This window comes from Tilletiopsis washingtonensis, assembly GCF_003144115.1.
Source record: "Tilletiopsis washingtonensis strain MCA 4186 unplaced genomic scaffold FA09scaffold_16, whole genome shotgun sequence".
NCBI lineage: Eukaryota > Fungi > Basidiomycota > Exobasidiomycetes > Entylomatales > Tilletiopsis > Tilletiopsis washingtonensis.
The window spans coordinates 104,761-132,123 of record NW_020312013.1 but is presented as its reverse complement, the minus strand read 5'-3'; the positions used below and the strand labels follow the sequence as shown (position 1 = coordinate 132,123).

The 27,363-nt window shown below is 69.0% G+C and overlaps 11 protein-coding genes across 11 annotated transcripts; 7 read left to right on the top strand and 4 right to left on the bottom strand.

Moving 5' to 3' along the window:
* The first annotated feature begins 561 nt into the window (after positions 1-561).
* FA09DRAFT_331090 (hypothetical protein) lies at positions 562-3,575 on the top strand. Its single transcript, XM_025742865.1, has 7 exons — positions 562-1,044; positions 1,233-1,771; positions 1,908-2,257; positions 2,318-2,645; positions 2,712-2,948; positions 3,002-3,288; positions 3,349-3,575. Exons 1-7 carry the CDS (start codon positions 986-988, stop codon positions 3,478-3,480), a joined length of 1,932 nt encoding a protein of 643 aa, XP_025596871.1. The 5' UTR covers positions 562-985; the 3' UTR covers positions 3,481-3,575.
* A 662-nt stretch (positions 3,576-4,237) lies between these two features.
* On the top strand, positions 4,238-5,050 carry FA09DRAFT_339962 (membrane-associated proteins in eicosanoid and glutathione metabolism; the record flags this gene model as incomplete). The annotated part of the gene is made up of 5 exons (XM_025744270.1): positions 4,238-4,320; positions 4,440-4,497; positions 4,570-4,659; positions 4,722-4,854; positions 4,917-5,050. The coding sequence occupies 5 exons, from the start codon at positions 4,238-4,240 to the stop codon at positions 5,048-5,050; spliced, it is 498 nt and encodes a 165-aa protein (XP_025596870.1).
* Positions 5,051-5,149: 99 nt separating this feature from the next.
* On the bottom strand, positions 5,150-6,777 carry FA09DRAFT_310217 (DUF1295-domain-containing protein). Its single transcript, XM_025740624.1, has 5 exons — positions 6,260-6,777; positions 6,105-6,200; positions 5,605-5,996; positions 5,341-5,553; positions 5,150-5,280 (listed from the first exon to the last, which is right to left on the bottom strand). The coding sequence occupies exons 1-5, from the start codon at positions 6,522-6,524 to the stop codon at positions 5,197-5,199; spliced, it is 1,050 nt and encodes a 349-aa protein (XP_025596869.1). The 5' UTR covers positions 6,525-6,777; the 3' UTR covers positions 5,150-5,196.
* A 1,094-nt stretch (positions 6,778-7,871) lies between these two features.
* FA09DRAFT_326072 (hypothetical protein) lies at positions 7,872-8,417 on the top strand (the record flags this gene model as incomplete). Its single annotated transcript, XM_025741191.1, has 3 exons — positions 7,872-7,907; positions 7,964-8,006; positions 8,050-8,417. 3 exons carry the CDS (start codon positions 7,872-7,874, stop codon positions 8,415-8,417), a joined length of 447 nt encoding a protein of 148 aa, XP_025596868.1.
* Positions 8,418-8,871: 454 nt separating this feature from the next.
* FA09DRAFT_77783 (hypothetical protein) lies at positions 8,872-11,456 on the bottom strand. Its single transcript, XM_025745829.1, has one exon. It carries the CDS (start codon positions 11,040-11,042, stop codon positions 9,171-9,173), a length of 1,872 nt encoding a protein of 623 aa, XP_025596867.1. The 5' UTR covers positions 11,043-11,456; the 3' UTR covers positions 8,872-9,170.
* A 770-nt stretch (positions 11,457-12,226) lies between these two features.
* Positions 12,227-12,801, bottom strand: FA09DRAFT_77915 (hypothetical protein). Its single transcript, XM_025745830.1, has one exon. The coding sequence runs from the start codon at positions 12,667-12,669 to the stop codon at positions 12,352-12,354; it is 318 nt and encodes a 105-aa protein (XP_025596866.1). The 5' UTR covers positions 12,670-12,801; the 3' UTR covers positions 12,227-12,351.
* A 1,295-nt stretch (positions 12,802-14,096) lies between these two features.
* FA09DRAFT_77732 (hypothetical protein) lies at positions 14,097-15,011 on the top strand. The gene has a single exon (XM_025745827.1). It carries the CDS (start codon positions 14,167-14,169, stop codon positions 14,833-14,835), a length of 669 nt encoding a protein of 222 aa, XP_025596865.1. The 5' UTR covers positions 14,097-14,166; the 3' UTR covers positions 14,836-15,011.
* On the top strand, positions 15,012-17,786 carry FA09DRAFT_77733 (hypothetical protein). Its single transcript, XM_025745828.1, has 4 exons — positions 15,012-15,376; positions 15,431-16,060; positions 16,119-16,180; positions 16,239-17,786. Exons 1-4 carry the CDS (start codon positions 15,187-15,189, stop codon positions 17,532-17,534), a joined length of 2,178 nt encoding a protein of 725 aa, XP_025596864.1. The 5' UTR covers positions 15,012-15,186; the 3' UTR covers positions 17,535-17,786.
* Positions 17,787-19,052: 1,266 nt separating this feature from the next.
* FA09DRAFT_331084 (hypothetical protein) lies at positions 19,053-21,724 on the top strand. Its single transcript, XM_025742864.1, has 5 exons — positions 19,053-19,466; positions 19,524-19,569; positions 19,619-19,782; positions 19,838-19,945; positions 19,997-21,724. The coding sequence occupies exons 1-5, from the start codon at positions 19,341-19,343 to the stop codon at positions 21,593-21,595; spliced, it is 2,043 nt and encodes a 680-aa protein (XP_025596863.1). The 5' UTR covers positions 19,053-19,340; the 3' UTR covers positions 21,596-21,724.
* Positions 21,725-21,861: 137 nt separating this feature from the next.
* On the bottom strand, positions 21,862-23,496 carry FA09DRAFT_339957 (hypothetical protein; the record flags this gene model as incomplete). Its single annotated transcript, XM_025744269.1, has 1 exon — positions 21,862-23,496. The coding sequence occupies one exon, from the start codon at positions 23,494-23,496 to the stop codon at positions 21,862-21,864; it is 1,635 nt and encodes a 544-aa protein (XP_025596862.1).
* A 1,496-nt stretch (positions 23,497-24,992) lies between these two features.
* Positions 24,993-27,218, top strand: FA09DRAFT_361745 (PLP-dependent transferase). Its single transcript, XM_025745396.1, has 11 exons — positions 24,993-25,342; positions 25,403-25,553; positions 25,606-25,736; positions 25,788-26,042; positions 26,093-26,263; positions 26,315-26,511; positions 26,565-26,571; positions 26,627-26,739; positions 26,797-26,898; positions 26,951-27,045; positions 27,107-27,218. Exons 1-11 carry the CDS (start codon positions 25,097-25,099, stop codon positions 27,115-27,117), a joined length of 1,479 nt encoding a protein of 492 aa, XP_025596861.1. The 5' UTR covers positions 24,993-25,096; the 3' UTR covers positions 27,118-27,218.
* Positions 27,219-27,363: the final 145 nt, after the last annotated feature.

The following is a 27,363-nucleotide window of genomic DNA, read 5'->3' as shown; positions in this document are numbered from 1 at the left end:
CATCGTCGAGTGTGCTGCGTGCGGCTGGCCGAGAACTGACCGCCCGGTGCGCCGGCATGGTTGAGACACGCCTCCAGGCTGGCGGCAGGCGCGTATCGTGCTCTGGCGCTCTTGCTGGCGCTGGCGCTGCAGCGGTACGCCTGTGCCGCGGCGGTAGCGGGATCTTGCTGTGGCGCGTCGGCGCGGGAAGCGCGCGGGAAGCCAGCGCTCCCCAAGGCCGACGCGAGGGGCGCGTGCCAGCGGCGCCCGGCGAGAGCATCACCTGAGCGCGCCTCGCACTCGTGCCTCGTCTCTGCGTCCATCCCGGCCTCCTTGACCTGTCTCTCTGCCTCGCTCTGCCCTCCAGGCCTGCTTTCCCACTGTCGCCGCAGCTGCCTCTGCTGCGCAGTGCGCCGCTCTTGTCCTCCATACTTCTGCGCCCAGCCACCTCGCTGTGCCTTCTCCGCCGCCCGGCCTCGCGCCGTCCCATCTCTCTCACCGCTCGCACCGCGCGCCTCCGCCGCAGCGATGCGCGTGCCCTCGCTCGTCTCGCTGCTCCTGCTCGCCACCGCGGCCGTGCATGCCGCACCGACGCCGGCCGTCGAGGGCGCCGCGGGCGTGCAGCTGACGCCCGAGACGTGGGAGGCGCAGCTCAAGTCGGGCGCGTGGTGAGTTGGCGGCGAAGCGACGGTGCTTGGGCATGTGCTGCAGGAGCGGCACGCCGTACTGCTTGAATGCACAGTGATGGCTGTGACACCTCGCAGCGGGCGACGCTGTTCCGCAGTGCTGCCGTGGCTGGGCGTCTCGCACCCCCCTCGGCCCTTCTTCTCGCGCTCCACTGCGCCTCCTCGCTGACACACCCTTGTGCAGGTTCATACAGTTCCTCTCGCCCGCCTCGCCGCGCTGCCGCGAGCTGGCGCCCGTGTGGGAGAAGCTCGTGGCGGGCACGGAGCACCTGGCCTCGCGCTTTCCGGCGGCACCGCTGCGGTTGGGCAGCGTCGACTGCATGGCGCATGCGTCGCTGTGTGCGCGCGAGGGCGTGACGCAGCTGCCGTGGCTCAAGGTGTGAGTAGCGGGAGTGCCCGACGAGGTGGCGGGGCTGTGGTAGCGGGTGGCAGCGTCGATGCGGCGCCGCGCAAGCGCAGCGCATGCTCTCAGCAGCGCCGATGAGATGGGAGCTGCTCTGTCTTGTGCACGCAGTCGCTCAGGCATCAGCGTCATCGTGCCTGCGCTGACGCATTGCGTGCCTCCAGCTACCGCGATGGCACGCAGCAGCCGGGCGAGTACCCAGGCGACCGCGAGTACGGCGACCTCTCGCTCTTCGTCGAGGCCGAAGCGCTGGCGTACCGCACTGCTCGCGCGGCCGTCGACCCCAAAGCGGTGCAGGAGCAGCCTCCTGCCGCGCCGGCCCAGCCTGCCGCAGCAAACCCTGCGGCACCAGCGGCGCCTGCCGCTCCTGCTCCGGCCGCTCCTGCTGCTCCTGCGCCTGCTGCGCCAGCCGCTGCCGCACCTGCGCCTGCCGCAGCGCCGGCAGACCAGGCCAAGCAGCCAGACGCGGCTCCGCCTGCCGCTGCCGCACCGCCGGCCGCAGCTGCTCCTCCGGCCCCACCAGCGGCCGCCGCACCACCGCCGCCACCGCCGCCGCCGCCGGCTCCGGCGCCGGCACACGGACCTGCTGGGCCGAACCCCAACGGCGAGCTGCTTAGCTTCGGCAAGGCGCCGCTGGAGAACGATGCGGCGCTGCAGCAGTGGCTGTCCAAGGAGGGAGGACGCGGCGCTAGCTTTGTCAAGTGTGAGTGCGGCGTGAAGGGCGTGCGTGTCGTGCGATGAGGTCCGAGGACTCGCCTCACGCGGATGGAGATGCTCGTGGCCATCTGGCCGCGCCGAGTCGCCTGCCGTGGCCTGCGTGCTGACGATAGCTCTCTCAGTCTTTGCGCCTTGGTGCCCGCACTGCCGCGCGATGGCTCCCGCCTTCAAGCAGCTGGCCGGCTCGCTGCGCTCGCGCGTCAACGTCATCGAGGTCGACTGCGAGAAATACTCGGCGACGTGCCGGACGTACCGCATTCAGAGCTTCCCGACGCTGCGCATGTACAACGAGGGCGAGGCGACCGAGTACCACGGCGGCCGCAACCACGATGCCATGCAGCGCTGGGCGCTCAAGGCGGGTGCTGGACATGGGCTTCCGGAGATTGACGACCGGGAGCTCGGCGATCGTGCGCGCGAGCAGGACGTGCTGTTCCTGTATCTGCACACGGCCGGCACGCCGCAGCGCGAGATGGTGAGTGCACGCAGAGCTTGCGCATCCTCCACCGAGCTGATTCCATGTCCTGCTCTGCAGGAGGCTGTCGCGCATGCCTCGCGCGTGCTGCTCACCACGCCTGCGCACCTGTACCGCTCCAGCTCGCAGCTGCTGCTGGACCGCTACAAAGCGCGTCTCACGCAGGGCAGCAGCACGCCCGGCGCCGGCGCCGCCGAGGCGCTCAGCGGCCTCCTCGTGTTCAAGGACGGCAATCTGGTGCGCCCCGCCGATGCCTTCTATCCCTCGCGGCTGGCTGCCGGCCTGTCGCTGGAGCAGTCCTCCGACGAGGTGGGCGCTTGGCTCACTGAGCAGCGCTTTGCGAGCGTGACGGAGGTGACGGGCACGACATTCAGCGAGGTCATGGAGAGTGAGTACGGCTCGCGCGTGATGCACATGCGGAGGCGCTGACTGGTCTCCTCTCTGTCGCTGGCAGACAAGCACGGCGCACGGGTCGTGCTGGCTGCGCTCTCCGACATCAACCACGAAGGCACCACGCTCAGCACGGGCAGCGGCGCCGCCGTGCGCGATGCCGAGCTGGCGACGCTGCGCGAGCTGGCCAACCTGGCGCGCGACGTGCCCGGCGGCGTCAGTGCGTCGCCGCGCAAGGAGGCGCCGCGAGTCATCTTTGCGTGGATCGACGCTGACCGATGGGCGAGTGCGCTGCGCAAGTGTGAGTACGCTGGACAAGGAGCGCGGCCGCACCAGGCTGACGCGCGAGTGCAGACTACAACATCAAGCCCGAGCGGCTACCGCGTCTCATCCTCGCCGACGGCGCCACGCTCGAGTACTGGGACCTGCCCTCGAAGCCCGTGCGCCTCGACCACGCCGTGCTGGCCGACGACGCCAATCTGGCCGAGGCGACGAAACGCGCGCGCTCCTGGCTCAGCCCGCCCGACGTGCTGCGCGCCCTCGACGACCTTGCAAAGGGCCGTGGCGGCAAGAGCCGCAGCAGCCGCACGTACATCGACCGCGGCGTTCGGAATGCTGGCGGCGCGATTGAGAACCTCTTCGTGAGTGCTGCCGCTGCGCCGCACTGCCTGCCCCGCTGACGCCGTGTGCCCGCCATGCAGGAGGCCACGCTGCGCCACCCCTTCCTCAGCTTCGTCTTCCTCGCTGCGCTGGCCGCGGGTCTGGCGGCCTACATGCGCCGCGCCACGGGCGCCGGCCTTGCCGGCCCGCGACTCGACGGCAAGTTCGACTGAGCAGGTACGCGCGCTGCCACAGCCTCCATCCGGTGTGACGCGCCGAGGTCCACGTCCTGCCATGGACGAATGTCATTCTTTATTGCATCGGGACAGACTGGGCGCGAGGCGGCGCTCTGTGAGGCGCGGATGAGAGCACGCTGACGGCGCCGGCCGGCTTCGTCTTCTCGCTGCCCGACTCGAGCTGCACTTCGGAGCGTTGCGTGCACGGGCCACATGACGGCGTGCGCGCCTCGTTCTTCCAGGCGCACAGGCTCCGCTCCTGCCACTCTGCAGCCAGTATCTGTGTGTTCCCCGCGGATGAGAGGTGCAGTGAGGCAGTGCCAAAGGGTTGCAGCTAGCTGCGCCGGAGCTACGGCAGCCGGCGGCTTGAGGCCGGCGGCGGCGCGACGGCCGGCGGCACGTCGAGCTTCTTCCTGTCCTGCGCCGCTGCTGCTCTCCGTCGATCCTGCGAGCGTGCTCCGCTGCCCGTCTGCCAGCTCAGGCTGCGCTTTGATGGCTGGTAGGAGCATGTTCGACAAGGTGAGGGGGCTGTAAGCAGGACCGGCTCGGCCGTAGCGTGCAGAGTGAGCGCGGACCTGGAGGGTTCGGAGTCCTCGTCGGGGCTGCGCAGCCGGCGGCGTGTTGCTCTCGCAGCGACGCGTCAGCTGCGCATGCGCCTCGCTCAAACTTTAAAGGCGCGCCGCTCGCCTGTCATCTCTCCTTCCCACCTCCACACCCCACTCCTCTCTTCGCCTCACTTATTCTCTCGCCCGCCATGGTCTCTGCCATTGTCTTCTCGCTGCCGCCCGCCTACCCGGCCGTGCTGGGCGTCGCCGTGTCGACCGTCTTCCTCAACATGTGAGTGGCTCGCTGTGGAGGCGGGCCGTGCACGAGCCCTGCTGGCGCGCGCACAGCACGTCCTATCCGCTCGCGCGGCTCGCCATCACCGCGCACACTCGCTCACACCGCCGCAACAGCTGGCAGAACTTCCTCGTCGGCAGCGCGCGCCGTGCCAGCGGCATCAAGTACCCGCAGGTGCGTCTCGCCGGCGCGCGGCGCACACTGGTGCTGCCCCGCCTTGCTGACTCGCTCGCTGCCGCCGCACAGATCTACGCCGAGCAGGCGGAGCTGGCCGCCGAGGCCGAGGCCGTCTCGGCGCCCGAGAAGCGTGTCAAGTATATCTTCAACTGCACGCAGGTGCGCAGGCGCATGGCCCTCTCACACGCACTCGTCGTGCTCACTCCGCCTCGTCGTCGCAGCGCGCGCACCAGAACACGCTCGAGTCGCTCCCCGGCTTCCTCACCGTGCTCGCCGTCGCCAGCACGCGCCATGCGCGCGTCGCCGCCTGGCTCGGCGGCCTGTTCGTCGTGGGCCGTGCCGTGTACACCGTCGGTGCGTTGCGCTCCCGGAATGTGCCGCATCTGCTGTGCCGCTCACCCTCACCCACGCGCCAGGCTACATCCAGGGCGACCCGCGCAAGCGCATGCCCGGCTCGATCCTCAGCCTCATCCCCATGCTCGGCCTGCTCGGCACGGCCACGACCGCCGTGTACCAGCTCGCCAACACGCACGGCCTTGGCCTCTTCTAAGCGGTGCGCTGCGACGCAGGCACGCAATGTCATCTGTGAGACACACGCTGGTGAATGGGGGCAAGGGTATGGGATTGAGGATGCGGGAGTCTATATCGACGAGCACTGCGATGCGCGGCCGCTTATACGTTGAGGGATCGACTCGCTCAGTCGTCCTGCGCCTGCTTCTTCTGCTCCTCCTCGAGCGCCTTGGGGCCGTCCTTGTGCTCGTCGAAGTTGTAGAACGGGAACTGTAGGGAGCATGGTGTCAGAGCGAGAATGGACGGTGCGTCGCAGCGGGTCACACGTACATCAAGCAGCACGGTGCGCTTGAGCCACGTCGGCAGCGGCTTGTAGAGCGCCGGCGGCAGCGGGATGAGCAGGCTGGTGCGGTTGCGGAACGCCTGCATGCGCCGCCACGGGTCCTCCTCGCGCTGCCGCTTGCCGAACGGCTCCAGGCTGCCGTCGCCGTCGCGCGGCGCGTGCGCCATGAGGTAGTACTTCTGCTGCGTCGGCTTCTCGGCCTGTTGCGGGTCTTAGCGTGACGCGTGCAGATGCGGTGACGAGCGACTCACCAGCGGCACGCCAGACAGGAACATGAGCAGGCAGAAGGTGAACAGCGGCGAGACGACACTGCCGAGCAGCGCATCGTGGCCGCGGCGCGAAATGTCGGGCGACGAGGCGGGCGAGATGCAGAGCAGGTAGATGCCGAGCCAGTGCACAATCTCGCCAAAGTAGTTGGGCCGGCGGCAGAGACCCCAGAGGCCCTTGTCGGTGATGGCGCCCTGCGGCGGCTTGCTCTGCTTGAACGTGTACTTCTGGATATCGGCCAGCGCCTCGACGCCGAAGCCGATGGCCCAGAGGATGACGCCGACAATGTCGCGCGCCGTGCCAAAGGAGACGTGTGCGCCGCCCCAGTTGCCCTCCACGCGCGACACGGCCGGCGAGTTGAGGATCGTCAGGGGCACTGAGGAGCGTGTCAGCAGTGGACGAGGCGGTATATGCTGCAGCGCTTGAAGTGCGTGCGCTGCTTTGCGCTGCTTTGCGTCCGCCGTAGGTCAGAGAATGCACTCACAAGAGACAGTCCACACCCAGAGCGCCTGCGCAGCCCAGAACTGCGCAAAGGAAAGCGGCTTGGAGCGCATCTCATCGAAGCGCGTGTCCGATCCCACTGCGAGTGCCATGGTGAGCAATGCCGCCATTGTATGGCCACAGGTCGCAGACACTCACTCTGCAGCAGGCGGAAGAGCTGCCAGCCGCCGAGGCGCACGGCCCACAGCAGCACAAAGATCGTGGCGACGATGTTGCGCGCCTCGTACGCGGCGCCGAGGTTGAGCGTGAGGAGCGCGAGGAAGCCGAAGTTGGTGGCGCTCCAGAAGTCGGTGATGGTGTCGATCTGCAGGCCAAAGGCAATCGCAAAGCCGGCCGCCTGCCAGCCGATCGTCACGAGCGCCGTGATGGCGAGATAGTACGGGTCGAGGACCGCGTGGAACATGGCGGGCAGCAGCAGCCGGCGGGCTCGAAGGTGTGGATTTGAGGAGCTATGCGGCGGCGGGGGTGCGCTGCGCGGCGAGAGAGCGAGGAGCGCCGACGAGAGGGTATCGAGGAGACAAGGAGGAAGCGCGGCGTCGCGGAGCACGCCGCTTTTGACGCTCTCTGGCCGCTCGGCCGCCGCGTGGTGGAGGCGCCAACACGCGCGCCGCTTGCCTCACCCCCTCAGCCACCTCACTCGGCCACAACCCTCTCGCAGGCGGCAGCCGAAGCCCATCAGGGACCAGCTCGCATCCTCATCTTTCATGTCAGCGTGCAACTTCCGCGGCCGCGGACACGTCCGGCGCAGCGCTCCGGCGCGGACTGACACTGCCCGCTGCGCTTGGCGGCCGCGAGGTCAGCAGCAAAACGGCGCACGCCGATGACGCACACGCGGCGAGATCGCGCCACACGCGCGACGCGCAGCGAGTGAGTGCCGCGGCTTTCGCTTGCGGCCGCAAGCGGGGCGCCGCCGCGGAGCAGTCCCACGCTCGCTGCCTCCTCGCTGCCCCTCTCTTGCGGACGACGAGCGCATGGCGCGCCTCGAAGCTGCGTGCTGACCCGACCGGCAGCTGTGTGTGGCTCAGCGCCGCAGCGCCGCCCAGCTGGGCGCAGCAGCCCCTCGCACGCGACGCGCGTCGCCTCCGCCTCCACGCCATCACCGGTGCATTCTGCCCTCTGACGCTTGAGAGGCATCGAGGCGCCCGATGCATGAGCTTGGCCCAGCTTCGCGAGTCCGGCATGGTCTCGAAATCTTCTGCTGTTCTCGCTGCTCTTCCTTATGGCATTGCTGCCGCTCACCCTTGCCTTACTCGGCATCGATGTCGAGAGAGACGGTGCCTGGATGCCCTGCTGCTGGCGCGGCGCGTGCTTGCGGCGCTGGCCAGCGCCTCTGTCTCTCACGAGGCCAGAGCCAGGCTGCGAAATCGGGTGCCCTACTTCACCCCACTCTGCGGTCCCGAGTGGCACAGATCAGCGTCGATGGATGCGCCTCTGCACTCTGCGAGGTGGCTGTTGCGAGCCGGCTGTGCGCGAGCCATACGGATGGTCGAGCGCTGTGGCGGTGCACCCTTTGCTGGACCGCATGAAGTGCCAAATTTAGCGCGCGCCGGCTCGCGTCGTCCGTGCGCACCGCCTCCTGACGGCAACGCAACGTGGGGCCGCTCTCTTCCTCACCACCATCACCTCGCTTGGCGTCAAGGCCCCTCGCGCGCCACCTCTACACTGGAGCACCACTAAGCACCACCTCTGCCTGTCTCGACGCCTCTGCGCGTCTCTCCTCTGCTGCCTCCTCTGCTTCTTCGCCTGCACCATGGCTGAATACGGCGCTGCTGCGGGCGGCGGCTGCGTGAGTTGAGGCCTGAGCGGCGCTGCTTCGGCGCTCCTGGCTGACAGCGGCCGCAGTGCGCCTCCATCGTCGGCGCGCTCGGGTACTGGTGCGGCCTTCGTGAGTGACAGTCGGTGCATTGGCAGTCGGCGTGTCTCCGTAGCTGGCGCACACGAGCCGCCGGCTTGGCTGCGCGACCGCGAGCTCATTTCTTCACCTCTGCGCCTGGCTCACATGCTGCGGCCGTATGCAGAGCGCTACGGCGCCGAATCGTCGTGCTGCGACAACTGCTGCCGCTGCAAGTGCGGCTGGGACGAGGGCGAGTACGTGCGCGAGGACCAGGAGGCGGCGCGGCGCCCCAAGGAGGGCCTCGCGGGCGCCGCGGGCGGCGACGCCGCTCCGCCGGCGTACAAGGCGCAGGAGCCTATGGTCGTGCCCTGTTCGGCTGAGGCGCCGCCGCCGATCGAGGTGCCCACTGCGCCAACGCCAGTCACTCAGCCTGTCGGTGACGGCGTGGCTGCTGCTCGTTGATGCCGCGTTCTTGCTCATGCTCAATCTATACCCGTGCCGCGTCTCTGACCCAGTGAGCTCGCTGCTGGACGAAGTCCGGCTGTTCGGACTGATCGACGAGTCTCTTGCTGTCTGATGAAGAGAAGTACGCACGCGTGGCATGAGCCTTGCCGAGCCGAGACGAGGAGGACTCGCGAGCGTACCGCTCAGCTTCCATCGCTCATCTCCTTTCTTCAGGCTACGCAAGCGGTCACAATCGATGAGTGAGCGTCCTCCACTCGGTATGGTGATGTACGTCACCCTTGAGGGTCCGCCACGCTTACCCACCTGGCAAGGAGCACCATTCTCCATCGACGTCGAGCACGAGTACATTCGGTCACCACCCTCAACGTCGGCTTCCGAGCCTCATCGGGCCCACGTGGCAGCACAGGAAGACGGACAATCCCGCTTGTCCCTCGCTGCCCGCAACATCCTCTTCGCCTTGTCGGAATTTGGCCTGGAGATCTTTCCTCGCGCGGCACACAGCACAAACCTTGCTGAGCAAGGCCCGTCCCGGAGCGATCGGCATAACCACCTGCACGCTGCACGCAAGGCAGAGCGCAGGGCAGACCGCATGCGCCTGGCGGCCCGTCTTGCATCGGCGAGACTGTCATGAGTTCGCGATGCATGGCGGTGTGCGACGGCCGATCGGGTCCTCTGCGATCAAAAGGACGGCGCAACGGAGTATCTATGCGAGGCCCGCACGGCTTCGTTGATCCGAGCGCGCAGTAAGACTCAGCTGTCGGCTTTCCGCGGCGGCGAGCTGGAGGCTGTACCTTGCGGCCTCGGCGTCGGTCTGTACCGGGACACCGACTTGCTCCAGCGAACTCGCCACTTGGCACTCAGCTCGACCTGCCTGTGCCTGCGTCTCGTCAAGCCAACCTGGTGCACGAGGCACACGCTGCCTTTGATTGTCCGCTGCGGCAGCGCGAAGCACGCAATCCTCACAGCCAGGCCACGCCGAGGTGTTCGCTCGTCGCTGAAGGATTGATGAGCGGCCATGATTCGCATCGCAGCCCCACCGAGTCGGTGCGATCGAGCACACGCAGCTCCGACTTGGAGCCCAGCGGTTGAGAAAAGCGCGAACCTGGACGCGGGGTGCGCAGGCAAGCAAGGGGCCCGCCCTCGAGCCAAGACCTCGAGCGGCGCCGATGCCGACGCACGGCAAGCCGAGTCGCACGCCGCGGCCCAAGCCTTGCAGATGAAGACGCCGAGGCCTCTCCTCGTCGCGCGTGCCAGCAAGGCACTCACATCAAGCGAGATCTCTGGCCGAGGCTTGTTCGGGACCGGGCGCTCGGCCATCTCGCCCCGGCGACGTGTCTGTGCAGCGGCGAAACTGGACGGAAGAAGCACGGCCAAAGCAAGGTGCGGTCGGACAGTGAGCTCGGGAATGAGGGACAAACGGCGGAGGCTCTCGCACGAGATGCCCCGACCGGAGCTCGGAACGGCGCTTGCTGCTCGAGCCCGGAGTCTGAGTGTGGCATGCGCGCAGCACAGCACCAGCCCCAGAGCACGACATACAGCACCCAGCATGCAGGGAACAGGGTGTCTCCTGCCTCGCCTGCCGTCTCCTCTCCTGCATCTAAAGTGCATCTGCGCACCGCATGGCACGCGTGCGAATGGACTTCGGAGCGGGAGCGTCGCCGCAAGGGCCAGCCTCACGTCCGTGCGGCCGGCGGGACGCATGATGCCGGGCTGCACGCCAAGGCACAGCACCGTGCGAAATCCACTAGAACACGAGCGAGGGGACACGCGTAGCCACCCGTGGTGCTGTTCCGTCGGAACCGGATGCAGGCGATCCGGGCATCTCGCCCACGCTAGGCTACTCCACTGCACTGCGGTTGCAAATTCGCGATGCGCTCCCGCGGACGCTCCACACACCAGGCAAAAGTGCGAGCCGCGCAGAAGTGCAAAGCGACGGCACCGCAGTGGCCTCTCGACGGCACGGTGATGCTCCTCTGCTGGCCCGCATGCCGGCGTCCAGGTGCAGGTCGCAGCACAAGCGCGGCTCCGTTTTGCCGGGCCCGCTAGGCCAAGCACACGGCGCAAGGCGATGGTGGTGATGTGCACGGGATGCTGTCCCACATGCTGCGTCGTCAGGTGCCTCCGCAGGCGCATCTGGACGAGACGACTTGGCCGCGCGAGGAGACGAGCGAGGCGGGCATGCCAGGGGTGCAGGAGCGCAGCCGACGCTGCCGCCACCACGCGCAGCTGGGAATCTGACGACTCCGACTGATGCGAGACGTCGACGTGGAAAATGAAAACCTGCGCGCTGGCGAGCGAGGGGACAAGCGGAGCCTTCGTCCCTCCGACACGCCTTCTCCTTGCGGCCGCAGCGCAAGGCCGAGGCCGCGTCGCTTGCTGCACCCTGGCATCCGCCTCTTCCGCACGAAGGACAGAACATCGTGACCGCAAGGCGGAGCATAGCATGCGCATCGGATCGGAGCGCTGCGGCTGCGGCGCGAAGGGCCAGGCGCGGCATCTCCTCGGCCCGAGGATGGCGCTGCAGCAGAGCGCGCGCGTGGCCGCACGGCGGCGGCGAAGGCGTCCTGGGGCTGGGCGTTCTGCGTGCTGCTTATTTGGCGTGGGCTGTGCTTCCCGAGTCATGCGTCGCTGACGCTGCCTGGCCTGCACCCTTCACTGCTGCCTGTCACACGCTGCCACTGCCGCTGGCGAAGCTGCAGCGCAGGATGCATTCCGGGCGCGGCACCGCACCTGCGGCGAGCACGGCGCTGGCGTGGGAAGGCAGGAGTTCCATCGGGCCCGCAGCCGCTGCAGGTGCAGCTGCAAGGCCAGCAAGGCGCGATCATCGCCGGCAGCTGCAGCGCCACGAGCTGCTCGGCAGCATGTCAGCTGCACCCTGGCGCCCGACGGCTTGCTCGCCGCGCGGCGCGGCGCGACGCCCGTGTGCCGCGGGAATGCCCTCGATGCCTCCGCTCGCAGGGCCCACGGCCAGCGCTGGGCAGCAGACAGTGCCGTCGATGAGCAAGGAGCAAGGACTAAAACTCGGAGGGTGCAGCTGCCACAGAACATCGTCGGGAGAGGCGTGGGTGCGAGCATGAGCGCTGCGGCTGGGTCAGCATCCGTCGGGACGCGCGCCGCCAAAGTGGTAAGGTCCGCGCCGCAGTGGTGCGGCATGCAGGTGCGGATGCAGCGAAGGAGCACGAAGGGCAGGATCACCAGAGCGCAGGTGCTCGACGCTGCACCTGGCTCTGATGCTGGGTGCCGCATGCTGGCGGCTGCATCCTCTGGCGTGCTGCCGCCACACTCCGCCTGCGCCGCCGAAGAGCCCAGCGGCGGCTGTGCGTCCAATCGTGCTGCCCTGCATCAACAGCCGCCGCACGTCCGATGGGATCGAAGCGTGCGGCGGTGCACGCGCTACACATGCGCCCGCGCCTAGCTGCGTTTCTTTTCCTGCGGCCCTCCGGCGCGAGCGAGCGAGCCTAAGGAAAGGACAGAGGAGTGCATCAGCGTGCAGGTGACGCACCACGCTACGCGGCGAGGAAGGAGGTGCGCAGAGCCGCCATCCGGCTCGTCCCGCGCCCCGATGCAGGCGCGTCGCAGCGACATGTGCCGCTCGGAGGGAGGCTCGTGAGCGCGTGTCCATGGGCGCGCCCACGCTACGCCGCTCCTTTGTTTGCCGTCGGCTACATACCACGCGCCGCATCGGCAGGCCAGCTGCAGCGTGAGGCCTCTGCGGCCGCGTGCCTCGCTCGCTGCTGAGCCGCGCACCCTGGCTGTTTGGGCGCCGTTCCAACCGCAGCCTCAAGCGCGCCTCCTCGCTTGTGTGCGCTGCGTCCGAGCAAGTTCGGCCTGCGACAGCGCCGGCCGCGACGGATGCTGCCGTCTCGCCGCTGCGTGCGGCACCGGAGCGCGGCTGGCAGCAGCAAGGCACTGCCCACGGCGGACTCCGAATCTACCGGGCGCCCGCATGGGCGATGTTGACTGGCTGCATGCCCGCCCGGCGCATCTGCGCCTGGCTGCTCTGTTCTGCAGCGCACATCTCGCCTGCCCGTATGCCGTCTGCACGGCGGAAAGCTTGCTCGGCGCCGTTGCACCGCGAGCCTGCGACCCGAAGCGCACGCGCGGACTCCGCCGCAGCGGTGGCATGTGCCTGCGTCTGCGCCGCACGGACTCCGCTCGGCAGCGCATGAGCTGCCATGCTCCCGGCGAGCCTGTGCTGGGAACGAGGCGATAGCCCGCCGCCGCTGGGCAGGGCAGATGCACCCAGCATCGCAGGAGGCAGCAGCCGCCAGCCCCCAGGCGCACGCGCACGCTCATCGGGTGCGGGACACCTGTCAGGTGCCTTGCTGCTGGCGAGAGTGATGCTGGGCGCGGAAGCTTCGTCCGTCGCCGTGCTCGTCCTCTTCGTCTTCCTCGCAGCCCGCAGAGTGCACTGCGCCGTGCCCGAATCACGCCAGGCGTCCCTCCTCAGAGCACCACGCCTGCCGCTGGTGCCCTGCTCCTTGCACTCGCGCCCGACGGCACGCCCCCATGCCTCATGTGCGCCTCTCGCACGCTAGCAACTCCGCAGCCGAGTCAGAGAGAAGTGCCACCGCAGATGGGCCGCGCCTGCATCGCGCACGCCGCGCTCGAGGCACATGTCCGGGCGCCAGAAAGTGCCGGCCGGGCCAACCTGCGAGTGCCGCTCTCGTCCTGCGCGCGTGCGTCGAAGGCGCGCAGGTGACGACACGGCCTGCGCGCGGGAAGGAGCTGCTCGGGCTCGGGCGCACGACGGACGGGTGCGGAGGTTGGGCCGACAAGGTGCACAGGCACACGTCCCGCCGGCATGGCACCACCGTAGGAGCGCCCACGGCGTGCGCGGCGGGCTCGGCGTCATGCGTCGCGCGGCGGCGCGCGCTCAGGTGCAGCCGCGCAGGCCCAGCACACGGCCGCCTGCGACGCGCCATCGGGCAGATCAGCGCCTGCGACGCTCTGAGCACCGCCGCTGCTGCGCGCCGGGCCGTCTCAGGGTGACGCAGCTGCTCGCCGTGCGCCGTGCGGAGCAGCAGAGGCTCGGCATGCCTGCCAGGCCGCAGCGCCAGCACGCACCGCTGCGCATTTCGCGGCGACCCGGTGCGCCTCGGCAGCAAGATGCAGCCCGCGCCCGCGCGCCGTGCCGCATCCCGCGCGCCGCACCTGTCCTTCCGGCGGGGGCAAGCAAGCGCCAGTCGAGTGCTTGCCCGGCGCGACCCACGCAGCCGGCACCTCGGGAGCCGCTGGGTCCGAATCAACTGGCGAGCAGCGGGTGCGGATGCGCGCAGATGATTCGTGTTGCTGCGGAGTCGAGGTGCGATGGCACGCGGCGAGCAGAGCAGCTCGGCACCCTCGTTTGCGTCCCTGGCAGCGCCGCCTGAGACTCGCGCGGGCAGCGCCTTGCCGCCGAGGCCGCCTCCCGCACCCGCAACCGTCCGCCGTCCGCATCGCCGGGCCGCCCTTGCGCGCGTTGCTGCGCAAGCGCGGAGGCAGCTGCCGCTTGCTGCGGCGTCGGTACGGCAGCCGGGGCGCAGGCACGCCGCAGCGTCGCATGCAGCGGCCGTCAGCAGCAGCCGTGCGTTGCGCTGGAAGGCATCGGGGCCGCCCGCGGCTCGGGCGCGCCGCGGACCCGATGACACCGCAGCTGCTCGGCGCGCGGCGTGGCGAGCAAAGCTTGCTCGCAGCGCCAGAGCGGCCGCTGTGCAGCACGCAGACGCAGCACGCCGCCGCTCAGCTTGGGAGACAGCGCCGGCTGATGCATGAGAGGAGGTGCATGGCACATCTGGCGGCTGCCTCGCCTCGCCTCGCCCGCCGTCGAGGCCTCCGACGCTGCCCTCGCCGCCGCCCGTCGCTGCATGCGCCGTGTGCCTGCATGCGTGGCGGGCACTTGCTGGCGAGGCAACTGCCCTGCGGCAACGTGAGACCGGGCTACGGGGCAGCGCGGGAGAGAAGGGGGTGCTGCTCGGCTGTGAGCGCTGCATGTGCTGCTTCGTCCGGCCGCCGCACCGCACGTCAGCGCAGCATCAGCTGCTCAGCAGGCGGCAGGCACCGCACACGCAGCGCCGCATGGAGGGATAGGCCCGATGGCAGGCGCCGTGCCCGCCGCTCAGCTTCCACTCCCGCGCCCGTGCCCGCCGCCCGCCCGCAGCCGCAGCTGGCTCACACCTTATTACCCGCACCTGCCATGGGCCATGCCTGCGTGAGCCATGTTGCGCCACACACCCTGCTCTCCTCCTCTCCACCACCTGCCAGCGCCACGCCGTCTCCTGTCGTCCGTCCGCCTCGCCCTGCCCCTCCTCTACGCGCGCCTTTCCTCGCAGCGCCTCGAGCCTCCAGCTCGCCGCTCGCTGCGCGCTCCGCCGCTGCCCACGCCTCTCTGGGCCGCGCCGAGCCGCTGCGCTTGCACTTGCTCGCGCTGCTGTGAGCGCCGTCCGGGCCCGCGTGCACCGCTCCGCCTCGCCGCACTCTCGTGCGCCGGCAATCAGCAGCTTCTGCCTCGCACACCCCGTTGCTCTGCCGCTCCAGGAGCGTCAAGGCAAGCGACTGTCGGCATCTCCGAGCCGCATTTCCGTACCCGCTGCCGCCACGGCCTTGCACCTCTCGATCTCAGCAGGGCGTGGCCGATGATCCGATAACACCTGCCGGGCTCTCCCTCCTCCTGCGTTCCTCTTCGCACATTTCAGATCCTCTCAGACCCCTCTCGCCGCCCGACGATACTCTCCGTCCGGCCTGCACTTCTCTGCAACCGTTCCGCACCCTCCACACACACTCCACCATGTCTTCACCACGCTCCAACGCAAGCGACGGCGGCAGCGGTGGCAATGTGTTCCGCCTGCCACGCCTCGCAGCCATGGACGAGCCGCGTTCCGCCTCACCGCCGTCGGCCGCGTCGGACCTCTCGGCCCGCTCGACGTCGGCACATTTTGAGGCCGCAGCTCGGCGTGCGTCTGTGACATACCGGCCTGGTGCGTTGCACGTCTTTTGCCGTGCTTGCTGGTGCTGATCCTTCTCATCAACAGACTACACTCCGGCTCCGAAGCTCTCGCCTCTGGGTCTCGGCGGCCTGCCACCGTTTGGCGGCCGGTCCGAGCGCTCGGCCTTCTTCCAAGACATGCCGCCACAGCGTGCACCGCCTGCCAACGACCTGAATGCGTCGCCCTCGGCGCGCTCGTCGGACCGGCTGCCGGTCGCCGAAGGCTCTGCTCGCCAACACCGTGCTCCAACGCTGCCCGAGCCGTTGTCGCGCTTCAAGCGTGCGTCCGACGAGGCATCCTTCGGCGCCACACGGCTGCCGCCTCTCTACAGTCGCACCATGGCAGCGGAGAGTCACCTTCCGGCGCACAGCCCGCACCGTGCTTCGTCGCCACCGCGCCTGCATCCCGCCACGCTCACGCATCCCAGTGGCACGGCGCACCCACGGGGCGAGGAGGCGTTCCGTCAGGACCGAGTCGTCCGTCCGCCCGGACCGGTGCACTCGCACTCGCAGCCGCATATCAGCGGCATGCACCTGCACATGGCGAGCACGTCGTATCAGACGGCCACTGGCTCCTCGGGCTCGACTGCGATGCCGTTGAGCGGACGCAAGGCTGGCAAGCAGCATGTGCCCAGCGCCTGTCTCAACTGCAAGCGGGCTCACCTTGCATGCGATGGTGAGCATCATGACTGCTCGCCACTTACACAAAGCTGATCATCAAGCCTCTCTTCCAGTCGGCAGACCATGCCGCCGTTGTGTGAACCTCGGCAAATCAGACACCTGCATCGACGTCGTGGTGAGTCGAGTAAGCGCACCCACCTTCACCGCCTGTCCACTCACGCTTCCTGTCGCAGCAAAAGAAGCGCGGTCGACCGAGGCTGAAGGATCGCGAGGCCGCCGCCGCCGGCTCACCGCTTCCCGTCATCAGCCACCAGCCTGCGGCACACGGATCAATGCAGCCTCGCCAAGCGTCCGGCGCCGTGGGACCGGCGCACCACACGCCCAAAGGCGTCCATGTCGCCTTGCACCGTGAAGCTGCGCCGCCACAGCACAGCTTCCGACGCTACTCGGAAGCCGGCGACACGGGACCGTGGGCCGCCGCAGCAGCACACCATGGACCCAGCCAAGCGTGGGCTCGGCGCGAGTCCATCGACGGCCACGACGCCATGCATGCGCCGCGGTCCATCCCTCAACAGCTGCAGGTCAATCATGGCCGTGGACGCAGCTGGTCGTCAGCAGCAGTGCTGCCGCACGCCACCGAGCCGCCGGTGCATGCACGCGAGCTTCCGTACACGCCTGCTGCATCGACGCCAGCATCCGAGGTCGTGCGCCATGCGCCGACCGTCTCTCTCATCTGCTCGACGGAGCTGCAGTGCGTCCGCTCCTCGGAGGAGTGCAGCACGCTGCTTGGTCTGCGGCCTGAGGAGCTCCAGCAGCTGAGCCTCTTCGACCTCGTCCACCCGACGGAGGGCCCGCAGCTGGAGGACCTCTGGCAAAGCCTTATCCGGCCCGTCGGCATCCGGCCGTCGGGCGCCCCGGCACACCCGGCCGTCATCCTCAACGCTCCGCCGGCCCAGCTGCTGCTGCCCGCCGCAGGCACCGTCTTCGTCGAGAACACGTTCCGCGTGCGCCTGCGCAGCGGCACGTTCGACTTCTACAGCGTGCGTCTGCACCTCGGTGGCTACTTTGGCGCCGACCTCTTCCTGCCCGAGACGCTCGGCCGTGCATACGTCGTCGCCAGTCTCCTCAAGCTTGGCAACGACGCCACGCATCCGTCGATTGCGGTGCTGCGTAATGCAGCACAGGACGAGACGCACGAGCGCAGTCCTGCCTTCCGCACGCCAGTCGGCCTTGGCGAGTCTGCCGCCGCTCGCGAGCGCTCGACGCCTCGCGCTGCGTATGGCCAGCAATTCGACGAGGTGCAGCAGCGCGGCAACATCTCTACGCACGGCTCATCGAGCCACTCGGGCAGTCCGCGCGACAGCCTGCCGACACGCCGGACGACGGTGAGCTCCATGGCGTCGTCGCCAAATCCAGCAAAGCGCTCCGACGTCGGCGATGCCCTGCCCAGTCCCAAGCGGCAGCGCACGGCCGTCGACACGCGCATGTCGCATGTGCCTCGCTACGTCGGCGAAGGCATGCCGTGCTGAGCGTGCCGCCATCGTCTTTCTCTCCTCCTTGTCAGGGCCCACTGTGCCTCTGCGCAGTGCGCTCTCCTCCTTCGCCTTCTCCCGTCGGTCATACACATACAGATACCGCCATTCACGTACCCGCCTGCCACCACCCGCTGATGCGCGCGACTGCTCCAAGCTCTCCCGAGTCCTGCCCGCCCGCTGCATTTCCGAACGTCTCGTGTGCGCAACACTCCTGCAACTTCAAGCTCATCGCCCTTCTCCCACTCATGCATTACACACACATTCAGCCACGCCTCTCGCTCCCACCTCCTCCTCCGAGGCAGCGTTTCTGTGCTGCCTTGCATGTTTGCCTGCTCTCTGTGCAAATTCACCGTGCCACCCGTGCCGAGCGGACCCCTTGTGCCGCGCTGCATCCGACGGCGCCCTTGGCCCCTGCAGCGCCTGCGAATGCCCGCATGGCTCGTGCCTAGCCCCGCGTGGGTACTGTAGCGGATCTGCGTGGTCCCAAGCAGGCACGCATGGGTGCTTCTGTTGACGAGGCCGCACCTTGCTGTCTGTCACCTTCCGTCGGCGGCGTGGGCAGGCGAGCAGGGGTGCACCGATCACGGGCCGAGATGCCCACGCTTGTGCGCACGCAGCGGCTGAACGTGATCGCCTCGCCTGCGCGCTGCGGAGCGAGCCGATGCGGCTTCTCCGCCGGCTGCTGCTCGTTCATTTGCGCAGCCCTCGCCGGCGCTAAGCTGTGCGGCGCTTTCAGCGCGTGGTGCAGCGCAAAAGTGCCCGGGAGCAGAGGAAGCGAGCGGTGAGAGCGGTGAGCGCTCGGCAGCGGTGCCGCAGCACCCGCCGTTCCGCACCTCCGCTGCTCCGGCTTGCGGCGACTAGCCTCGGCGTCGAGTGTGCCGGTGCCGGTGCCGCAGCACGCAGCGCTCCTTGGCCGGCTCGGCGTCCGCTTGTGCGGCGGGCGGAGCTGCTGCTGCTGCGGGTGACGTTTGCCCGCCGGGATCTTGTTGAAGCGAGCGCCCTTCTGCCCGACGCCGACGCTGCGCTTATTTTCGAATCTCCCCGCATTGCGCTGCCGCAGCAGCGGAGTGCTCCATTGCGCATGCTCCTCTCACAGCCCCTCGTAGATCAGCGAAGGCGGTCCTCGAGACACACTACAGGCGCCTGCGGCTGTGTGAAGGTGACGCTTTCCGCGCTGGTGCGGGGGGCCTGTCGTCATGCTTGCCTGCGCTTCATCTGTGCTCGGGCACTCCGCCGCTGGAGAGGGCAGGTGCGCCCGTCTAGCGCGGCAGAGCGTGGCTAGCGCATCTGCGGCTGCAGCCTCTGCAGCACGACGCTCTCGCTCGCCTCTCTCGCTGCGACGCGGTGCCCCGCCGTGTGCGCGGCGCCTTTGCTTCCATCAAGCGAGCACGCCCATGCATGCGTAGTGCAGATCCGCGGCCGACGAGGGCGAGACGAGGGCGAGCCTCTCGCTGCTCGTGCTCCCGCGCGCGTCGTGGCGCTCCTCCGCGCCGAGGTGAGACGCTCGCATGACGCCAAACGGCGGCGCGGTTTCGCCCGCCGCTCGCCGCCGGCCACGCTCGTCTGCCGCTCGCTGTCACGGCGCCCGGCTGACTGCGCCGCCGCAGCCGCGGCGACGACGACGACATGGCTGCGAGGGGTGCGTCCTGCCGTCCCACCGCCATCCCTGGACCCCTGCGACACCTCTTCCCTCTCCACCCGCCGGCGCGCTCGCGGCGTGTCTGCAGCCGGCGCGCGCGCGAACCTTGCACCTGAGCTGCTGAGCGTGTCTGCAACGGCCGCCATCCGCAGCCTCACGCCATGGGCCTCACGCACTTCAACGCCACGCTGCCGGCGGGCGTGCTGCCCGAGGACGATGCGCAGGCGCTCGTGGGCTTCATGCACCTGCTCTTCCACCCGGCGCTGCCCCACAGCTTCTACGTCCAGGTGCGTGCGAGGCAGCGCGGTGAGGGCTGTCACAGGCTGAGATGTGCTCCTGTCCAGATGTACGTCGTCGCCGGCATCACCATCACCTTCGTCCTCGCCGCCCGTGAGTCCGTCGTGGACATGCTACGCTGCAGCACTGACCGGATCGGCAGTCACCATCGTGATCCGCCGCTTCATCAAGCGGAGCGCCTGGCTGGTGCAGTTCTTCCCCACGTCGGCGGGCACCTACATCATCCCGAATGCCGTCATGAGCCTGTGCAGCTGCATCTTCATCTACACGGCCGTGTACAGCGCCTATGTCTTCGTCATCGTCCAGGTGAGCAGCGCTGGGCGTCGAAGGCTTAGGCGCAGCTCACATCGTCGCCGCACAGCACTACCAATCCGACGCCTTCCCGAAGCGCTTCTTTCTGTGGCGACAGCTAGTCTGGTGGCCGCTGTGGCTGGGCGCTTGGCTCTGTGCCTGGGGTACGCTGAGTGCTGTGAGTGACCTGTCCTCGAGGCACCAGCAGCCGACTGACGCACCTTCGCAGTTCCCCGACGCTCTGCGCATGCGTGGCAAGGGCGGCGTGCGCCGCAACTTCATCCAGCCCGCGCTCTTCAACGTCATCTGGATGAGCGGGCCGGTCGTGTGCATTGCCTCGCTGCTCGGGCCGACGATCCTGGCGTCGAACCTGTACGACGCCCAGCTGCCGCGCCACGAGGCATGGCGCGCCGCTGCATTGTCGACCAACCCGCCGGCGCTGCCGCAGCTCGTGGCCGAGGCGCGAGACATCTGGCTGAGCGTCACGCGGGCCTACTGGTACTACGCCTGGACGATGGCCATCTGGACGACGTGGGCCTGCATCGTGGTGCTCGTCTTTGTGCCCATTGGCGCACACACCATCTGGCGCGTGCGCGCCCAGGTGCAGCTGGCACGCAAGCGCGACGAGGCGCTGCACTCCTTCCACTTCTTTCCCTCTGCCGAGCTTGACGGCCGCGACGACGCTGCGAGCGGCATGCGGCCCGTGTTCTGCACCTCCGACGGCGATGCCGGCGCATACGGCACGGGCCGCAAGCACGCCGCCGCGCAGGGACCTCCTGATGCAGGCAAGGAGGTCGGCGTGGCGACGCTCTACCCGCCGATGAAGCAGCAGCGCACCCACCTGTCTGCTGGCACTGCAGCGAGCCGGCGCAAGGAGCTGCTGCAGCTGCTGTACCGCAACATCGTCATCCAGTACTTTGGCATCAGCGCCGGCGCCGCGACGTTTGCCACCTCGGCGGGCATCCTCGCCGGCGAGGCGTACCACAGCGCGCGCTACAACACCATCGGGCGCAACCAGATGATCGCCAACCTCATCGCCGGCTACGCGGCCGCCGTCTTCGGCTCGGCGGTCATCGTCGCCGTGCTGTGGCGCAGCTTCGACTCGTCCCTCACGCTCTCGCCTGAGCCAGAGGAGCGCGCGGCGCCCGTCGAGCGGCCGCGGCCATTGTTCGGCCTGCTTGGCGCGCACAAGGCCGAGTCGGAGAAGCAGTCACAGTCCGTCGGCGTGAGGAGCCAGCAGTCGGTGGCACGCTCTGTCGCCGCCTCGGCGCCGTTCCTGTCGCTCACCGGTGAGGAGGAGCAGATCGCAACGCAGCGCAGCGGCGGCATGCGGCGAGGCTCGGCCGCCACGTCGTCGGGCAGCTACCGCAGCTCAACCACGCACACGCACGAGCTCGCCGGAGGCAAGGCCAAGAGCAGCGACGCCGGCGATGACTCCTCGCTCACAGCGATGCCCAGTCCGGTGCGGACACGACGAGGCTCGGCCTCGCGCGCCAAGATCCTGCGTGGCACGCGGTCGGGCAGCGAGCTGTCCGGCGCCGGTAAGGGCTCGCCGCGCAAGGCCACCACGGCGCCGTCAACGCCGACGAACCCCTCCAGCATGCAGTTCGCCACGCCATACGGCGTCATCCGCGCCGAGCCGGCGGAGCGCTCACCGCCGATGATGAGCCCGCCGACGATGTCCGCCTCGCCCGGCGGCGGCTCGTGGAAGAGCAGCCGGCAGCAGGTGCTCGACGCCACGCAGCACGCCAGCATCCTGCCGCGCAGCCGCTACGGCGCCTGGCGCAGCCCGCCGGGCACCGAGGACAGCAGCAGCAACGCTCTGTAGCGCTCGGGCCCGGTACCGCTTGACGCCTCCTCATGCTTTCCCTTGCTTTGCACCGCACCCCGTCCTCCGTACTTGTATGCAACACGCACGCAGCCCGCACTTTGTAGCAAAAGATGATATCCATGTGAAGCAGACCGGAGACGACAGAGGCGGTGATGGGTCGCGCAGCTCGGAGGAAGGAGTCGGGTATGCATCGAAGACGAGGAGAGGCAGGGCAGCGGCCGCACGAACGAAGAAAAGGCGACGCTCTGGGCCACGCGCGGTGCCTAGCCAGTGTGTTTCTCGAACTTTTCCAGGCCGCCGGCCTTGGTCGTCGGCCGGTCGGCGGCGGCAGCAGCCAGACGCTCGGCCTCGCGCGTCTCCTCGTCATCGACGTCGTCGTCGCGCTCAGAGTCGACACTGAGGTCGTCGGATGTCTCGGCGTCCGGTGTGACCGTCTGCACCTTGCGCGCATCGGCCTCGGCGCGCGCGTGGCGCAGGCCGGGATGCCAGTGCTCGGAGCCCGTCTTGCTGACCAGGTGCTCGGCGTTTGTGCGCCCGAGACTCTCGGCAAAGCGTGCGTTCTCGCGCTTGCCGCGCGCCTCCTCCTCATCCTCGTCCTCATCGTCGCCGCCGTCGAGGCCGAGCACCTTCTTGCGGCGGTCGTCCTGCATGCCGCGCAGACTGGCGTTGCCCAGGAACGCGCCCGTGGAGAGACGGCGCGTCATGCCGTTGCGCGGCGTGCGCGCGCCCTCGGCTGTGTGGTCGTCGCCGTCGGCGAGGTGGTACGAGTGCGGCTGGCCGCCCTCGGGCGGGTGCGCCTCGTCCTTGGAGGTGCGCGCAGCGTGGTCAGGGCTGCCGGCGCGGCGCGGCGTGGCATCACCAGCGGCAGGCGATTCTGTTGCCACCTGAGGAGCAGCCGCTGCGCCCTTGCCGTCGCCCTCGGCCTTGGCCGCCGGGCTCTCGGAGCGTCCGCCGCGCACCTTGCGCCACGCCTTGAGCGCACCCTTGCGCAGCTCCTCGCCGACGTCGACGACGTCGTCGGGCTTCGGTCCGCCGTTGTACCACATCTGCGTGTTGTGCTTCTGGCTGGGGTCGACCTGGCCGGCGCCGTAGCCGTAGCTGGGCGGGTGCAGCTGCGCCTGCTGCCAGCCGGCGGCATTCTGGCGCGCGGCGCCCTGCGAGGAGAGCAGGTGCGAGCGCGCCGCGACGCCGATGGTGATCGAGTTGGCGCGCTTCAGGCGGCCCGACGACGGCAGCGGCGCAAAGCGGATGGCGCACTGGCTGCCGCTGCTGCTCGACTCGCCGCCGGCGCTGCTGGCCGTCGTGGCGCTGCTGCCGCGCCGGTGCCACGCTGCCTCGTCGCCGCCGCTCTCCGAGGCCGGCGAGAGCATGGCACCGTCGCTGCTCCATGCGCCGCTGCCGTCGCTGCTCGGCGGCAGGCCGTCGACGGAGCTGCCCGTGCTGGCGGCACTGGCGGCGCGCGCCCGCGCACCGGGGCCCGCAGCGTCGGGCGGCAGGATGCCGTCGCCGGCGCTGGCCGCCTCACCGCGCGGGTCGTACGGCAGCACGTCGCCGCCGGCATGTGTGCCACCAGGACCCAGCGGCGTCTGGCGCTCAAACGTCTTGCCGAGCGGCTTCTTGCTCTTGGGCAGCTGCTTGCCCGGCTGCGGCGGGATGAAGGCCGTCTTGAGCGCCGCTGCAAAGCCGCTGCCCTTGTCGGCGCGCGAGCGCGGCGTGGCCTCGTGGGCGTTGGCGAGGATGCCGCCGCTGCCGCCCGACGACGAGGTGCCGGCGAGGCTGGCGGTGCTGCTCAGCGGGCCGCCGCCATGGCTGCTGCTGCCGGCGCCGCCGCTGCCGCTGCCGGTGCTGCTGGAGAAGCTGTTCTGCGAGACGAGGCTGGTGCGCGAGGCCGTGGCCATGGCAGGTGTGCGTGGTGCGTGTGCGTGTGCGGATGTGCTTGTGTGGATGTGTTGCGGCTGAGGTGACGGGCTTGCTGTGCGGCGGATGTGAGTGTGGGGTGTGAGGAAGGCAGAGTGCGGAGGTGGAGACGAGGCGGAAGGCTGCACCCGGGCGGCGCAGGTGCAGCAGCAGCAGACGAGAGCACGGCCAACGCGGCGCCTGTGCGGATCCTGGGGCACCGCGCGCCGCGCCTTCTCCACAGCGGCAGCAAGCGCCGCTGCATCCGCGGCCGCGCCGGCGAATTTGCGAGCGCACGAGGGCACGCCGCCAGCCAGCATGTCTCGATTGGCGGGCGAGAGCGCGGCACAGCGCAGCCGCAGCACGGCTCACTGGCCGCGGCGGGCGGACCGAGGGCCGGCCTCTCTCCCCTCTCCGCTGCCTGCGCGGCGCTCGCCGCACGATGATGATGCGGGGAGAGCGGCGGCCGCGTGGAGAAGAGCGGCGAAGCGCGCGGCGCGGCGAGCAGCAGGCCCGATGCGTGAGCGCTGCCCGGCGCTTGGCGCGGACGCGCGCCGCCGCGATGACGTCCTCCCCCAGCTGCTGCAGCGGCATCGGCTGCGGCGTTCGGCACCGCAGCGCTCCCCGCACGCGCTGCCGCTGCCCATCGCCGCTGCCAGACCCCTCTGGATGGATGGCATCCCGACACCTCGACGCGCGCAGTGGGCCGTGCGCTGCGATGGGGCGGCAGGCCGGCGTGTAGCTCCTCGGGCCTGACGCAGGCGGATGCGATCGCAAGCAGAGCAAGCGCACTCACCGCAGCGGGCGCCCTAGAGCGTGCGCAACCGACTCATGCCGTGAACGAGCTGTCGTCTAAACGCTGCAGCGTAAGCGGCCGCGTAGTCGTGTGGTGTGAGCTGAGCGATGATTGATGAGAGCGAGGGCGCAGCGCTCAGGTGCGGGGTGCAGATGCGCGAATGCGTGAACAGCCTGGGGAGAGGGACAGGAGCAGGAACAGGATGTGCTGCCACGTCGTCCAGGTCCGAGATGGATCGGATAGAAGCTTCGTCTGCTTCCGCACAGATCTCGAGCAGAAGCTTATCTGCAATTTGACGCCAAACGCGAGCGCCCTCGGCAGAGAGACAGGGGGCCGTAGAGCGAGAAAGGGGCGGATGGAGAGGGTGGTGTGCTGCACCTGGCTGCGCTGCGCAGAGCTCCTCCGTCCCGGCACCCGCTGCCGCGATGAAGCATCTCAAATCCGCTGCGGATTGAGTTGCAGCGCTAAGCTGAAAGCTGGCACGCCCCGGATGGTGCAACGTGCGCAGGATGGCCGTGCTGCATGCTGGGGCTCCGGAGAGGTACAGGAGGGGGCACTGCGAGGCGGAGCGGCCGCGCTCAGGCACGCAGCCGGCGGCCCGGCGCGGCTCCGCTGGCGCGCTTCGGCACGTTGCCGGCCGCGGCGGAGTGTCTAAATTGGTGCCTGGCGCCGCGCTGCGCCCGCTCGAGAGAAGGCGCTGCGCCGCGCCTCCTCGCGAAGGCGGCAAGGGACCAACACGAGCAGCTCAAAGCCTGTTCAAGCGCTCTCGACAACGGCGCTTCTCTCCATCCCACCACAACAACACAATGGACACACTCAAGAAGGTCATCTCGCCCGTCGCGGCGCCCGTGGCCGAGGCGGCGGCGTCGCTGGTGCACGAGACGCAGAGCGAGGCGCACCGCCTCTTCCGCGAGCAGCCCGGCCACCGCGCCGCGTCCAAGAAGGGCGCGCAGCCGCACGTCGTGCCCGGCATCGAGCACCCCGGCTCCGTCGGCGTCGTGTACGTCTCGGAGCGCGCGGCGGCCAACGGCTACTACCCGGGCAACAAGGAGGTGAGGCAGGGCTGATAAGGGGCCTAGCAGCGCGGCACCTGGCTGATACAGCATCCGCAGTGGGCCAACTTTGGCCAGGGCGCGCCAGAGACGGGCCAGATCCCCGGCGCAGCACCCAAGCCGACGCAGCTCGAGGTCGAGGACTTTGGCGACGACATCCACGAGTACGGCCCGACGGCCGGCATCCCGGCGCTGCGCCAGAAGATCGCGGGTGAGGGCAGCATGGCGCGCGACCTCAGCATTCTGCTCACTGGCCGGCGCAGACTACTACAACGTGACGTTCCGCAAGGGCATGATCCCCTTTGAGGCAGAGAACATCTGCGTCGTGCCTGGCGGCCGCGCTGGCCTGAGTCGCCTGATGAGCGTCATCTCGCCGATCATGCTCGGCTACCAGGTGAGGCCGACGCTAAAGCCCACCGTCACGCCTAACTAAGCACCTCCTCAGGTGCCGGACTACGCCGCGTACGAGCCGCTGCTCGGCTCCTTCGGCAAGGTCCAGAGCATCCCGCTGCAGCTGGCTGAGAGAGACGGCTTCAAGCTTAAAGTCGAGCAGCTGCGGCAGGAGATCCACGACCGCGGCCTCACGGCCGTGCTGCTCTCCAATCCGCGCAACCCGTGCGGCACGCTCATCGAGGGCGAGGAGCTGCGCGAGCTCGTCGAGCTTTCGCTGCGCTCCGACACGACGATGATTGTGGATGAGGTGCGTGCGGCAGAGGGCTTCTGAGTCTGCGCGCTGCTGACTTGCCGCAGTTCTACGCCTGGTACCTGCACGAGGGCCCCGTCGGCCGTGCCGTGTCGGCCGCGCAGTACATCGAGGACCCCAACGAGTGCAACCTGGCGCTCATCGACGGCCTGACCAAGGGCTGGCGCTGCCCGGGCTGGCGCGTGGCCTGGGTTGCCGGGAGCAAGGACCTCATCTCGGTGACTGCAGCTGGCCCATCCCCATCGACGCGTAGCTGACACCTGCGACAGGCCATCTCGCAGGCCGGCTCGTACCTCGACGGCGGCGCCAGCCACCCAATGCAGGTGCTGGCGCTGCAGATGCTCGACCCGCAGCGTGTCGTGCAGGACCGCGAGGCGCTGCAGAAGCACTTCCGCATGAAGCGCGAGTACATGCTGAAGCGGCTTGAGCGCATGGGCCTGCCGGTGACGGTGCCGCCGGTTGCTACGTGAGTCTGCCGTGGGCAGAAGCGAGGTCGTAGTGCTGACTCTCGCATCGCAGATTCTACGTGGGCCTGGCGTGGGCAGAAGCCAGAGGTCGCAGTGCTGACTCTCGCATCGCAGCTTTGGCTTAATCTGAGTCAGCTGAGCAGCCCGCTCAACAGCGGCCTGGTCTTCGCCGAGGAGTGCCTGCGCGAGAAGGTCATCGTCACGCCGGGCATCGTCTTTGACGTCAAGTGAGTCGGCACGCAGCTCTGTCGCGCAGCGCTCTGCTTACTGCGCCATCTTGCTAGCCCGTCGCACCGGCGCAACATCGTCGACAGCGCGTCCGAGCCCTTCGTGCGCATCAGCTACGGCCCGACGATCGAGGAGTGCGAGCGCGGCTGCGACGCCATGTGAGTGCCGCAGCGGCGTGCGTCTGGCCTGTCTCTGACACCTTGCCTGCAGCGAGCGCGTGCTGTCGAAGGCACGCAAGGGCGAGAAGCTCGGCGAGGGCTACACCCGTGCGGCGACCGATACCAAGGAGAAGCACAATCCGCAAGGTGCGTGCAGCGCAGCGCCTCCCGCCGCAGCCCGACACTGCTGACCATCACCGCCTCTCAGCTCACGGCTAGGCGCCGATCAACACGATACACGCCCGAGCATGCCTGCCCCATCCGCTTATAGATGCGTCTTTATTTGCTTTGCCTTGTGAACCATCTGTCGGAAGTCCGCTGCTTGCGGCGTTGCAGCGTGTAGTGGGAGGCCGGATGCCAGAGGGCGCGCGTCTGGCAGAGGTCAAGGTGTGCCTGCGCTGTGCCGCGAGCACCTCCACCTGGCTCGCGTCACGCCGCTCGCCTGCGGTGCTGGCGGCTCCTTCC